We start from the raw sequence: 12,136 nt of genomic DNA on the forward strand, positions 1-12,136 counted from the left end.
CTGTTCCTTTGCCCAATTCCTAACCATAGTCCCTTTGGAAATTTCCCTTCCAGATATCTCTGAGGCAAAATTTATGCCTTGTAATGATTTAGAATTGAATTTATTATAAAAAGTCAGGTGGCATTGTAAGGCCACTTTCCTCTTGAGAAAGGAAAACAGCTCAAACTTAATTATTATAAATTAACTGGACAAAAACATCATCTCTCTGATAGTCTAAATGCTAATCGTCCTCAGTATGTGGCTTTAGAAAATCCACTGAACTGCTACAAAAACGTAGGAGCCCAAACCATGCCAGACCAAAGATCTATCCGGCTCAGCTAATAATTTATCCTTCATAGTACATCAAAAGGATTATTTTTTTGGAGGCATTGCTTGCCTTCTCTGATGGTAACCTCCAAACACAGGAGGAGAGGTGATACCCAGTAACTTGGCCTAGTAACCTGTTAAGCAGCTGGCACCGAACATCTACCTATACAGTGAGCAGATCACTTACTTAATACTAACTTACAAATCTATCTCCAGCTCGGATTTATCTCCTGATCTCACAGTTGGCTTGTGAGTAGTTTCACATGGTGGTCCCACAGGTACGTCCCAGTTACTGTATCCAAAATGAAATTAAGCCATAATCTCTCCCCTTTACACCCTGAAACTAGTCCTGTTCCTCTCAGTGAATAAAGGACACTCCTTAGGCCCACTTGCCCAAGCCAGAAAAGAGACAGTCATTTGAGACTCCCTTTGTTTCCTCACCCCAACCCTTCCTGCTATCTTGCCAGTGACCAACCCCATGGATTCTACTTGATCTAGGGCATCTCCATCCTCACAACCGCTTAGTATCTGTTCTTATCATCTCTCACCAGCACTATTCCAGCAGTGTGTTTATTGGTCTCCTTGCCATCCAAATGGCTTCCAGAATGATTTTTTGAAAAACCACAGCTGATCATGCCTGTATGCAGAATTCTGCAGGTCAAAATCTAAATTCCTAGCATTTCATACAAGGCCTTTTCTGATCTTTCGGCCTTTTTTCCCAGAACTCCCTTCGCTCCCCCGTGCATCACCACCAACACACACACCTTTTGCTTTGAAGGCACCAAACATTCTAGTGCCTCAAATCCTTCTTTTTGTGGGTTCCCAAACTAGTTCTTTTAGCTTAATGATATATTCTCTTCTGTCCATATTCTAGAATTTGATAAACGAGTTCATTTTTACACTATCTGAACTATTCACGATTTTATAAATGCAACTTCATCCTTTCGTAGTCTTCATTTCTGTCTGAAGAAGTCCGTAATTTCTTGTCCACGTAGGACCATTGCTAAGTCTTCACTGCAACCTATCTATATTCCAATCACAATAAATACAGTAGCTTCTTATCAGGGAAACCACTCTTCTTCACTACTTTTCAGCACCCAACAATACAGATGGAACCTGTCGCTGGAGCATGCCAGAGCTAATGCTGACAACGCACCTAATAAGAGAAGAGAATATAGATCTAGACCGCCCCCACTACCCGTGGCCCTCCTCATACACTCTATTCAGCCTCCACAGGATTACCTCAAGACTTTTCTCTCCACCCACAGCCGATTCCCGGTGGAGAACAGCATACAGGTGGAGGCAGCCGGGACCTGGTGCTCACTCACCTCTGAAAGAGCTGTGTGCAGCACACGTAGGTCTCATAGGTTCTATTGGTGAAACTTGTGTTTAGGAAGGAAACACAGTCAGTTTCAGCTCCCCTGGGGACATAGAGGATTCCTAGATAAAAGAGACAGAGACACTAAGGGGAAGATTTTATACACGTTCCTCAAGACTCTTTGTTTTTGGGGTATGAACTGAGAACACAGTACATTGGATGCCTTTTCTATGCATCTGTGGGATGAATGGTTAAACCAACATTCTGACACAGATCCTCTCATGATCTAGGTAAGTAATTTCTGCCAAGGACCAAGCTGAGGCACCTACCTGCCACACAGGCACTGACAAGGGATACACAGAACCCTGTGAAGAGGGCACTGACCACAACCTTGGACAAGTCACTCTTCCGTTGAGGTACCATGGAGGCTGCAGGCAACAAAATAAAATGACTTGATCTCTCCCCCAGCAGACTGTCAGGTATACCCCATGAGCCCCAATTTAGAAGAATGCAGAGGAACAAAACAGCAGACGAATAGCTTCCCTACTACCAACCACCTGAGCCTGGCTGGTGTTGCCCTAAGAAGTGTACGTATACATAATTCCTGAGGATCACTAACTCAGGCTCTCCTCGGGTCAAGGACTGTGTGTCTGACCCTAACTTTGGTGATTCTGTGAACATACCCAAGACGTATCTGGATCAAGCAAAGGTCTGGGTTGCTCCAGACAGGTGCAAATGCCTGGTGTTCGCCACTTGAGATCTGCACTCTTAAGCCTGGACCAGAATTAGATGGACTGTTTTGAGCCAGAGGGCCAAGAAAAGCAACATTCACCTAAGCATTAGCCACATAATGCATATCCCACTACTAGATGGCAATCTTACAATACGGTGTTTAACAGAAGGGGGAAAGATAAACGAAAAAGAAATTATTTCACCTTTAAATTAAATCAGCTACCAAATACATAAATTGAATGACTCCACCCCAGAATATAATTGCCTTAAAAAATGGATACACTGAGCTGTTTTTCTTCATATACTTCATTTCCTCTAAGATCCATTTCTAACTTGGATCTTCCAAACTCTTGAGATCTGCTAGTCATTCCCCTGCCCCTGCACTCAAGGCCAACTCCATCTTCCTCATACTATTCCTCTCACCCGCACCCACATGCAGCCATATCAGTCTAACTAGATTGGTGTCTGCTTTAGACTCACTCCTCCCACACCCGGTGCTCCCAGCTCTTAATCCAACACTTCACACCACTCGCTCTTACTATCTGCCTTCTGTGTCTGCTGCTTTGGTTGTCGTTTGATCCCTTGTGCAAATCCTGCTTCTGTGAAGACAACTAGTGAGCAGCCTGATTTCAGAAAGTGCCTTCACTGCTGAATAAAACCCAAAATATCTTTACTTATAGATACGCTATGCCCACTTAATGGCAAAATAGAAATAGCATCATAATATTTCCTCCTTCATGGGGAAAACTAAAATAATATTGGTCTTTGGGGTCTCCAATCCAAGGGAAAAAAGTAACTGAGGTTGAGATTGTAAAGGGCTCTAAGCCAGGCAGCCTGATTGCCTTAGCTCCAAGTTAACGGCAGCTAGAGGGCCCATTTCACATCAGCTTCCCTGTCTGGTCCCAGCTGGTATGGAAGCACCAGGAATGCCCACTACAGCAGGTGGGATCTGGCTGGCTTATTGGGGAACTGGGAAAATGAATGAACTCACTCAAGGCTCCTAGCGTGATTCCTATGGAACCAAGATTGGCAAATCCACAGAGGGAAAATGTTGTGATGATTTCAGCTCTCACCTAGGGAAAACAAAAATAAATATGTAGATAAATTCAGTCCCGTGTGTACAGTCTTATAATCATGATAGAAGTTCCAGAGCACTTAGAGTCCTCAATCTTTTCCACATCATCCTAAGGAATGTGGAAAAGATGCTCAGAAAATAACTGCTCCCTGAGTTACCATAGGGATAGCGGGATGGAAACCACCATGGGCCTCATCGCCCAACATTGTTCTTGTTGAAGCCTGTCAGTAAGGAGAAGGCCCAGGAATGAGGATGATTGAGAGGGAAGAAGGAGAAAGGCACAAGGAGAGAAAAGGGACATCAATTTAGAGCAATTGTAAACTTATAAATGAAGAAGGAAGCCTTGGAGCAACAAAAAAGTGTCTGGACTGCTCCAACTGTAAAGACCCAATAATTCCTTTAGAGAGAGGAGCTGGGTCCGAGTGTGGGGGAGGAGTACCACACAGACCTCAGCCTCGCGCAGGCGCGGACGAGGCTGCTGAGTGTACTGTTCTGTTTGCTTTATGGTTAGGCCTGCGATACCAGAAAGGCACCTGTGGGCCTGCAACAAACTCGTGCATAGCACTGTCTGTCTACCCTCAGGTAACCATGGCTGAGACCTAACACTGTGTATGCTTTTCTGGATTGTCACTTACAGAAATCCACTGTTTCTCGCCCCCAATCCACTCTTCCACTCCAGAAAGACGTTTGCTCTTATACTGAGACAGTTGCTGATAGGCCACAAACTCATTTGTGAAGAACTTGATTCCCACCATCTCAGCCACCATCGCACAGTCTGTCCACTCTACTCCCATCATGAAAACCAGGGGCCTTAGGACATAGGAGCAGATGACCTGAGTGAAGGAGAGATATCCCAGGAAAAGGAAGAACTAATAACGAAGACCAGGTGCCGAGGATCTTCTCTGGAGCCTTGGCCCAATCTCCTCCCCCCTCCTCCTTTTCATGCTGTCCCTTAGCTTCCTGCAGGTCAGGAGGACATGCACCATTCAAGGACTACTTAACCACACCCCAGAGGGACAGCCCAACAAATGTAATCCTTTATTTACCTGGAAAGTGAGCCCCTGTATATCCACCAATGACCCCAGCCAGGAGAGGGCAGCGTTGACAAAGGCCAACACGGCCAAAAAGGCGATCAGGTTGGCTGCTACATTAGCCACCAGGCCTATGGCCTCTGTGGCTCCACTGCTGGCAGCTTCCAGAACATTCTTCTCCTTCCTGTGGTTATTGGGCAAAGGGAAAGAGTATAGTGTCTGGAGTAGTCTCAGCCCCTCAGAGAAAAGAAATCCCACTGTCTCTGTAGCGTAAGAAGAGGGTGCAAAGCCAGTGTGAGGGGTGATGGGGGTTCCTTAGTGACCCTGTTAGTGGAAATTACTCTGAAGTAATATCAGATATAACTGCCATGAAATTGCACTGACACCAAGGACAGAAGGTACTGGCATGCGGAAGCTAGTGGCAGGTGGGAGAGTTAAACAAAAGAAGAGAAGAAAATCAACAAAACTAGCTGGAGGCTGACACAGACAAGAGGGGATATGGAATCACACTGTTCCCTTTCAGAGGGACTGGAAGTCTCTGCCGCCACAGTGCTGTTCTTGACTCTGCACCTACCTCACCACCTCCCAAATTATATGCCTCTCAAACTCACCCAGGAGGCACTTTTACCCCCTCCTTGCTCTTGAACTTGGACTCTTCCACTTCTGGATACACTAGTTTTGACAAGGCGAGAGTGCAAGGGGCGGCCATCACAGAGGCAGAAATCAAAGACGATGCATCAATCTGTAAGGCCAGACTCAGGGATCAGTGTCTCTGTAGAACCCAACTCAGGCTCACCCAGGAGTGGCCAAGAAGATGATGCCTACCCCGAAGGATATGTAGGCTCCCAACACCGAGCCTGCAATGGTGGCAAAACCTCCCGTCATCACCGCATGGATTTCAGAGCAGGTCATGTCTGCAAGGTAGGGACGGATGAGCAGAGGTGCCTCGGTCTATAAACAAGGAGAAAACAGTCAGATTCTAAGAAGGTGCAACCCCACCCCTGTCACCAGAGTGTCCACACCAGGGGCTGGACCATCTAGATACACACACCCCTCCAAGGTGAGTGCTGTTTGGTGAGGCACAGCCCCGCTGGGTGAGCTCTGCCCTCAGGCCCTCCCAGCGCCTGCCTCACTTCCATTGACATTTTAGAATGTTATGGAAGAGAAATGGTATATTTCTTTTATATGTTCTTAGTGTCTAAAACCATGCACTTAATGAATTTACACAACATAGTGCACTTAATGAGTACATATTAAATATTTTAGAAGTACTCATTAAATGAAATGCAAATAGGTGATCTAAGCCCTCTGTTTATGAAAGAATCAAAAGAAATAATGTTGGTAAAAATGTTATGAAATTATGAAGGCCCAACTATGTAAAGCATACCTAGCATTGACTTAAGACAATGCTATTTATTATTTAATGAGTGCCAAGTATGTGCATAGCATTGTACTAGATGCTAGGGACACTCGTATGCATAAGGCAAAGTCCCTAGTCTTAGGAGCTTATAATCTAACGGGAGAAACCAAGCTAATTATGAATAATTTCAGCAAAATGTGGAGTACTCTGGTAGAAGTATCCAGAAATTACTCTGAGAACATTTTAGTAGCAGCCCAGAGCCTTGGGAGGGAAAGATCTCCATACTAAGTCCTTGTGAATTTGGCAAGCCCTTGTTCCCAGCATCGAGCTGATCAGTCAATAGCATATATCGAGCAGCTACTCCACGCAGACAAATGTACCAAGCCAGTGTAATGTGGAAGAGCCTTGGTGTTAGTCCTGAGCAAGACAAGCTATTGCTTGAGACCCTGGAAAACAAGGGCCATGGGAGTCACAGGGAGAAGCCAGAATATAGATCAAACACCCTTCATAGCCTCTGAAGGGGGATAAGTTTTAGCCCAGGACACTTCCCTAAATTCCCATGGAAGAAGCTGTGCTTAGAAGTGACTAAGGATTTCCATCCAGATTATGTACACCCAGGTGAGTATTATTAGGCACAACGGGTGACAGCAATGAGCTAAGTCTTCTTTGAACTGCTGAGTTTTCTTTGATCAGAGATAGGCTGCTCCACAGTCTTCATTTATTTGATTTTTCAAAAGGAAAGCATACTTTTCTGAACCTGTTTGGTGCCATATTCTCAGTTCCCCAGAGAAAATAAGGCCAGAAGGCCTCAGGGTGCTTACCATACCCACAAAGATGTTTCCTGTCACAGCCAGAGTCTCCGTAGCAGTAGTGCCCATGGTGATCTGCAAAAACCATGCAATCTAAAAGGACACAGAGACCTAAACCATTAACATTAGCAGGAATCTTGAAGAATGTCCAACAAAACCCATCCTGCTCTATCTTACTGATAGGGAAACTGAGGCCTAGAGAAGTACAGCACAAGCCCAAAGCCATGAAGCAAGTTACAAACAGGGCCTTGACCAGAACTCAGGACTCGTAGCCTCTAAAACAAGTACATTAAAACTCAGTATGAAAGAATAGTCCAGCCCATTTTCTCTCCCTGCTCTGTCCCTCAGCCTCTCTGGGGCCTGGGCTGACCATTTGATATCAGGCATGCTTGAAAGGGTTTCCTTTTCATACTGGTTCTAGCACTCTAGATCCTGCACATGAGCATTCTTCCAAAATAGTGTCATCTTCATGCCCCTTGACAGGTCACAAGATGAAGGCCCACTTCCTGACTGATGTGGGAGAATGACTCACCTTCTGGACTACCCACTGCACGAGACCCAGGTAGTAGAGAATGGACATCATACATCCAAAGAAAATGATGATTGGTAAGGACTGGAATGAGAATGGTGGCAGCCAGTGAGATGTCACATGGTATGTGCCATGTCAACCATAAAGGGATTGTGTTTCAGGCCTCTAAATGAAGCTCTCAGCATTCTAAGGGCATCTGATACAGTGCAGATACTCAGTATCTACACAATCTAGTTTAGGAATAGATTTAAAATGTATTGCAAATCTACTATCCCACCAGGACTAAGCCACAGATGCTTTCTGAGCCTTTCTCCCTGACCCCTATTTCATCTAATTTTAGGAAGGTAATGATCAAAGGATGAGAGATTGATGCTGTTTCCTTTACCAATGGGATTAAACCCTCTTCTTAGGGTCAAACTGGTACAGAGGCCGGCTGATCTCTTGGACACACATTTTCATCCTCTGCTTGACTCTCCCACCCCTCCACTGACTGTCATTGCTGCCCATAAAACAGATATGACCTGAAAAGCAAAGACATCCTTGACCAGCTCATCCCCAAAGACAAAACTGGAGCCAGCCACGGTGTAGTTCAGGAAAATCTGAAGGGAAAAAAAAAAAAAGACAGAGAACAAGAGTGAAGCCTGGAAGGACACAGGGTAGGACCAGACTCATGTGCAATTAGGACCTACTGCTGCTACTGAGGCTGGCCTCCCTTTGACAGCCTGGGACTAGGCTGTCCCCATGAGCTGCTCATTGAATGACAGAGGACTCAGATGTTTAATTCTCTTTATTCATATTCTTAGCTGTTCCTCAGAATACTCTCTCCTTTCCCAACTGGATCTCCTACCGCCATCACCAAGACACAGCCTAATCTTCTCCTGCTTCCCTCAAATCTCTTTTCTTGGGGGTTCTAAAAGAGCAAAGCCCTCACATTCATCTTCTCATACCTGGATCTGGTCTCCCAGCCATTGAAATGCATTAAATCCAGGATCGGTTCTGATGACAAAGAGCCCAAAGACAAACTGAAGACCCAGGCCCCAAAACACTGTCCTCCAGGATACCTGAGATCAATAAGAAAATTATTCCAATGTAAGTTCTAAACTCTACTGCTCCGTGACTCAGACAAGGTTGGGGTTTTAAACATGGATACACATACTCTGGGTGGAACGAATCTAGGGCGTTGATATTCAATCTGGGGTAAGATGGCATAGGGAGCAGGGCGAATGGTAGGGAGACACAGGTCCATAGTATGTAAAGAACCACCTATGTCCACATGGTCTTTAAAAATGTGCCTAGAGGTTAGATGGCACTTATACATACGTACAAATAAAAGTTTTGTAAACCAATGCTTTAACATTAGAATGTGCAATGCAAGCTGATTCTCTGTTATTTTCTTTTTTTTTTCTTTCCTACCTTATATTTTCCTTTTGTTCTTTAACATTGGCCTAGATTCACAAAATTGGTACAAGACTCACTAACGGATCACAATCTACAGTTTGAAAACAAGTAATCGAGGGACTCTGATAACTTTAGAACTTCTCTTGGGAACAAAATTGTCAAAAAGGCAACTTCCAGGGGTTGTTAAGGACTTAGTTCTATGCCTTTGTAATTAATACTTGACCCATGCACTTTGTAGTTAGTACCTGGGCCTTGGCTATGTGTTGCTATGCCCAACCCAAATACCCAGAACTCACTGCTCTGTGGTGTTTGGAGCAGGCAAAGAGGATGATGAGGAACATGCAGATTCCTGCAAAGGACATCAGCTGCTCTGGCCTTTGGGCTGTGTCTAAAGCCAACCACAGTATAAGCCCAACCAAGGAGATTCCTGCAAACACCCTGAAGAAGGAATGCCAAGACCACGTCATTGACTCAGTGAATGAATAACAAATAATTTACTCTAAAAAGTAGATGTTTACTCCAAGAATAAATGAAACAACTCATTAGTTTGTTGTTGATTAGACACAGAGACACATCTTGAGAATCATTCATCTGGTAGTTCCTTAACTTCCACCTCTCTGTCCCCAACTCTTTTACTCACAGAATGAAGTTGAAAGATTGCTATCTAAGGATAAAAATCACATGACTTCCTTTTCCTCAAGTTTCCATTATCAATAAATGTGATATAAAGACTCATTCTTGAATATTTTTCTAATAAATAACCAAAATATTAAAAACCAAAGGAGGAAAGGCATGCGTATTGGTCCCCTATGGATCTCCACCCAATGTCTAACCACCCCATGGGCAAGAGCCACAAACCAACTACTTATGGTCTCATGATCCTCTCATATACCAGGCACATTTATCAATACATGGACTGGTTTCCTCATGTCCCAGTGTTATTGGCCTTCAAGTTTTCAAGGGAAAAGAATTATAAGGAAAATCACAGATGAAAACAAAACAGAAAGAGCACGTTGCCCATTGAGATACCTCAGGAACAAAACAACAAAAGTCACTAGAGGTGAGGTTGAAATTTGAAGCTGTTCTCACTGTAAACCCATTTCACTTAAAGTGGATAAAATCTGGCTTCCAGAATGCATCGTGCTAATGAATAAAGCCCTCTTAGTTCTGTCTGCCCAATGTCAAATAAATCAATGATCCAAAATTTAGGTGGCAGTCTAGTGTGGTTTCTCCAAATTATCACTGTTGTAAACATCTTTTACAACTATTTTCTGTGCCTTCATTGAAGAATGGGCAGAAAACAGGAATTTTGTAGAGAGTCTGAAAGTTATGCTCTCCCCCCTGGCCTGCAATCAAAGGACATGTGTGTGCCATAGTTAGATGAGCTGTGGCTGCTGTAGAATCCAGTTCAGTATATACTGAACAGCAAATTTGCTCCTTAAACTCCAAGGAATTCTAAAAGGCACCATGGGTGCAGGAAGTTTGGAGGACTAGTGGGGGAACAGCATAGAGAGTATCAGGGAACTGAGGGAGACACAGATGACCACCAGATCCATTTGAAACCTTGATGCAGCCGCAAGCCTCTTTGTTCTGACTACTTCATTGAAGAAGAGTATGGTTTTTCTCATTTCTGACACAGGCCCTAAGGATTAACACACTGAAACTCTGAACTGAAAACTTCTCTGAACCCCTCCTGCCTCTTAGCAATGTTGAGACCCAAGGTGACAAGAAACTGGTCTGAGGTCTGGTGCTCAGAGGCCTGTTGCTATTTCTTCTCCGTGCCTTGGTTTTGAAAAGTATAGGTGAGGGTCTAAGAGAGAGCCCAGGAATGTCAAAGGAGGAAAGGGGCAGTGGACTGGGGTTTGGGAGAAGCTGTGGGGCCAGGGATATTGAGATTCTTATCTTACCATTTCATCCAATCCCTCAGGCAGGAGTTTTTAAAGGGCTCCAGACATCTCGTTAATTTGTTGCCAAAGAGCTTTTTCAGCACATGGTGAACCAGGATTAAGATCACCAGACAGGTGATGACAAACAAGGCCAGTGCCCTCTGGAAATCCAAGATGCAAGCTGCCAGGAAGTAGGCAGCATAGGCTAAAAAGAGAAGGTGCAGAGGAAGGATCAGCAAGGCAGCGCTTCCAAGGGTCATGAATGCCTGGGACTTAAAGCAAGAAAAACCCTCCAGAGACCTTGCCACCCAGCCCTACTGTCACACTGAGCATACTTCTTGAGGCCAGGACAGATGTCTAACTCTTCTCTTCCTGAGGCTTCCCAAGGAGAATCCAGCTTAATTTGGAGACTGCATATTTTCACTTGTCCCTAATGAAATCTCATTCCCTTCTATTTTATCTGACATCCTCTCTCTGTCCTTTGCGGTAGATTTGATCAGCATCTACCAACAGACTCTTCAAAAGTCTGTCATTTCTTCTTGAAACATTATTACCCCAGTCATTTTAACCTTTTCTCTTGAACAAAACCATGTAAACAAGGCTACCACCAGGAAGGGCAGCCACGTGGCCCTCAGCCATGCTTCCCTGACCCATCTCAAAATATAAGTTTTGTTCCCATCAACCCAGCTGCCTCTAATTCCAACATCAAAGGCCCTTATGCCACTGAAGTATGTTTTAAACAGAGGCTTGCCGTCTTTTAAAAATATTTTATATAATTGGTCTTACTAGCAAACCAACAAATAAGTAATGTATAATATAGGCTTCTCTCATAAAGACTACAAGATCATGCCCTGCACAAATCAAGACACTAAAAAGAGATAAGCCCATAGTCTCTGAAATATTTTAAGACTATCAAATAGTACAGTTTTGAAAAATAGTTTTCTGATTTTTTGTGTGTGTTTTTGTTTTGTTTTGTTTTTTATTTTTTCAGACAGAGTCTTGCTCTGTTGCCCTGGCTAGAATGCAGTGGTATCATCATAGCTCCCTGCAACCTCAAACTCCTGGGCTCAAGCAATCCTCCTGCCTCAGCCTCCCGAGTAGCTGGGACTACAGGTGCAAGTGACCAGGCCTGGCTAATTTTTCTATTTTTTTGTGGAGATGGGGTCTTGTTCTTCCTCAGGCTGGTCTCGAACTCCTGAGCTTAAGCGATCCTCCTGCCTCAGCCTCCCAGAGTGCTAGGATTACAGGCATGAGCCACTGCACCCAGTCTGAAAAATAGTTTATTCTCATATTTTACTTGTTCCTGTAAGTGCAATTCAATAAATTATGGTTCACCTACAACTAGTTAAGATCTATACATCAAATAGCCCTTTAGATCAGTTTGTGACTAAAAGCGTTTTCCACCTGGTGCTCATCTTGACACAAGTTAACATTCCCAAAATAATTGTGTTTCTCACTTCCATGAATTCTCAATATCTCACCCAAACACAACAGGCCCAAGAGGATCTTCTTGAACAAGCTGGCATGTGTTTTGCAAAAACTTCTTGCCTTAATGAAAGGCTGTAGAATCCTCCTGATGAGAACCCAAAAGTTAAGATATAAGAATTACTCTAGCCCGTTTGTATTGATTCTCAGAACTTAGATTACCTAACCCAAGGCAGAATTTGCTCTCAGGAATGAAGAAAATTATTC

At 44.0% G+C, this 12,136-nt stretch overlaps 1 protein-coding gene across 1 annotated transcript in view; it reads right to left on the reverse strand.

Moving 5' to 3' along the window:
- Positions 1-12,136, reverse strand: part of SLC28A2 (solute carrier family 28 member 2) — a 42,245-nt gene that overhangs the window by 366 nt on the left and 29,743 nt on the right. The window contains exons 5-18 of the mRNA XM_069460503.1: positions 11,926-12,017; positions 10,466-10,649; positions 8,855-8,996; positions 8,108-8,221; positions 7,682-7,759; positions 7,164-7,244; positions 6,644-6,724; positions 5,288-5,413; positions 5,074-5,204; positions 4,478-4,646; positions 4,067-4,264; positions 3,348-3,429; positions 1,954-2,052; positions 1,635-1,746 (exon numbers count right to left, since the gene is read on the reverse strand). Of these exons, the coding sequence (XP_069316604.1) occupies positions 1,635-1,746; positions 1,954-2,052; positions 3,348-3,429; positions 4,067-4,264; positions 4,478-4,646; positions 5,074-5,204; positions 5,288-5,413; positions 6,644-6,724; positions 7,164-7,244; positions 7,682-7,759; positions 8,108-8,221; positions 8,855-8,996; positions 10,466-10,649; positions 11,926-12,017 (1,689 nt within the window). The remainder of the gene's footprint in view (positions 1-1,634; positions 1,747-1,953; positions 2,053-3,347; positions 3,430-4,066; positions 4,265-4,477; positions 4,647-5,073; positions 5,205-5,287; positions 5,414-6,643; positions 6,725-7,163; positions 7,245-7,681; positions 7,760-8,107; positions 8,222-8,854; positions 8,997-10,465; positions 10,650-11,925; positions 12,018-12,136) is intronic.

This window comes from Eulemur rufifrons, chromosome 2 (assembly GCF_041146395.1).
Source record: "Eulemur rufifrons isolate Redbay chromosome 2, OSU_ERuf_1, whole genome shotgun sequence".
Classification (NCBI taxonomy): Eukaryota; Metazoa; Chordata; class Mammalia; order Primates; family Lemuridae; genus Eulemur; species Eulemur rufifrons.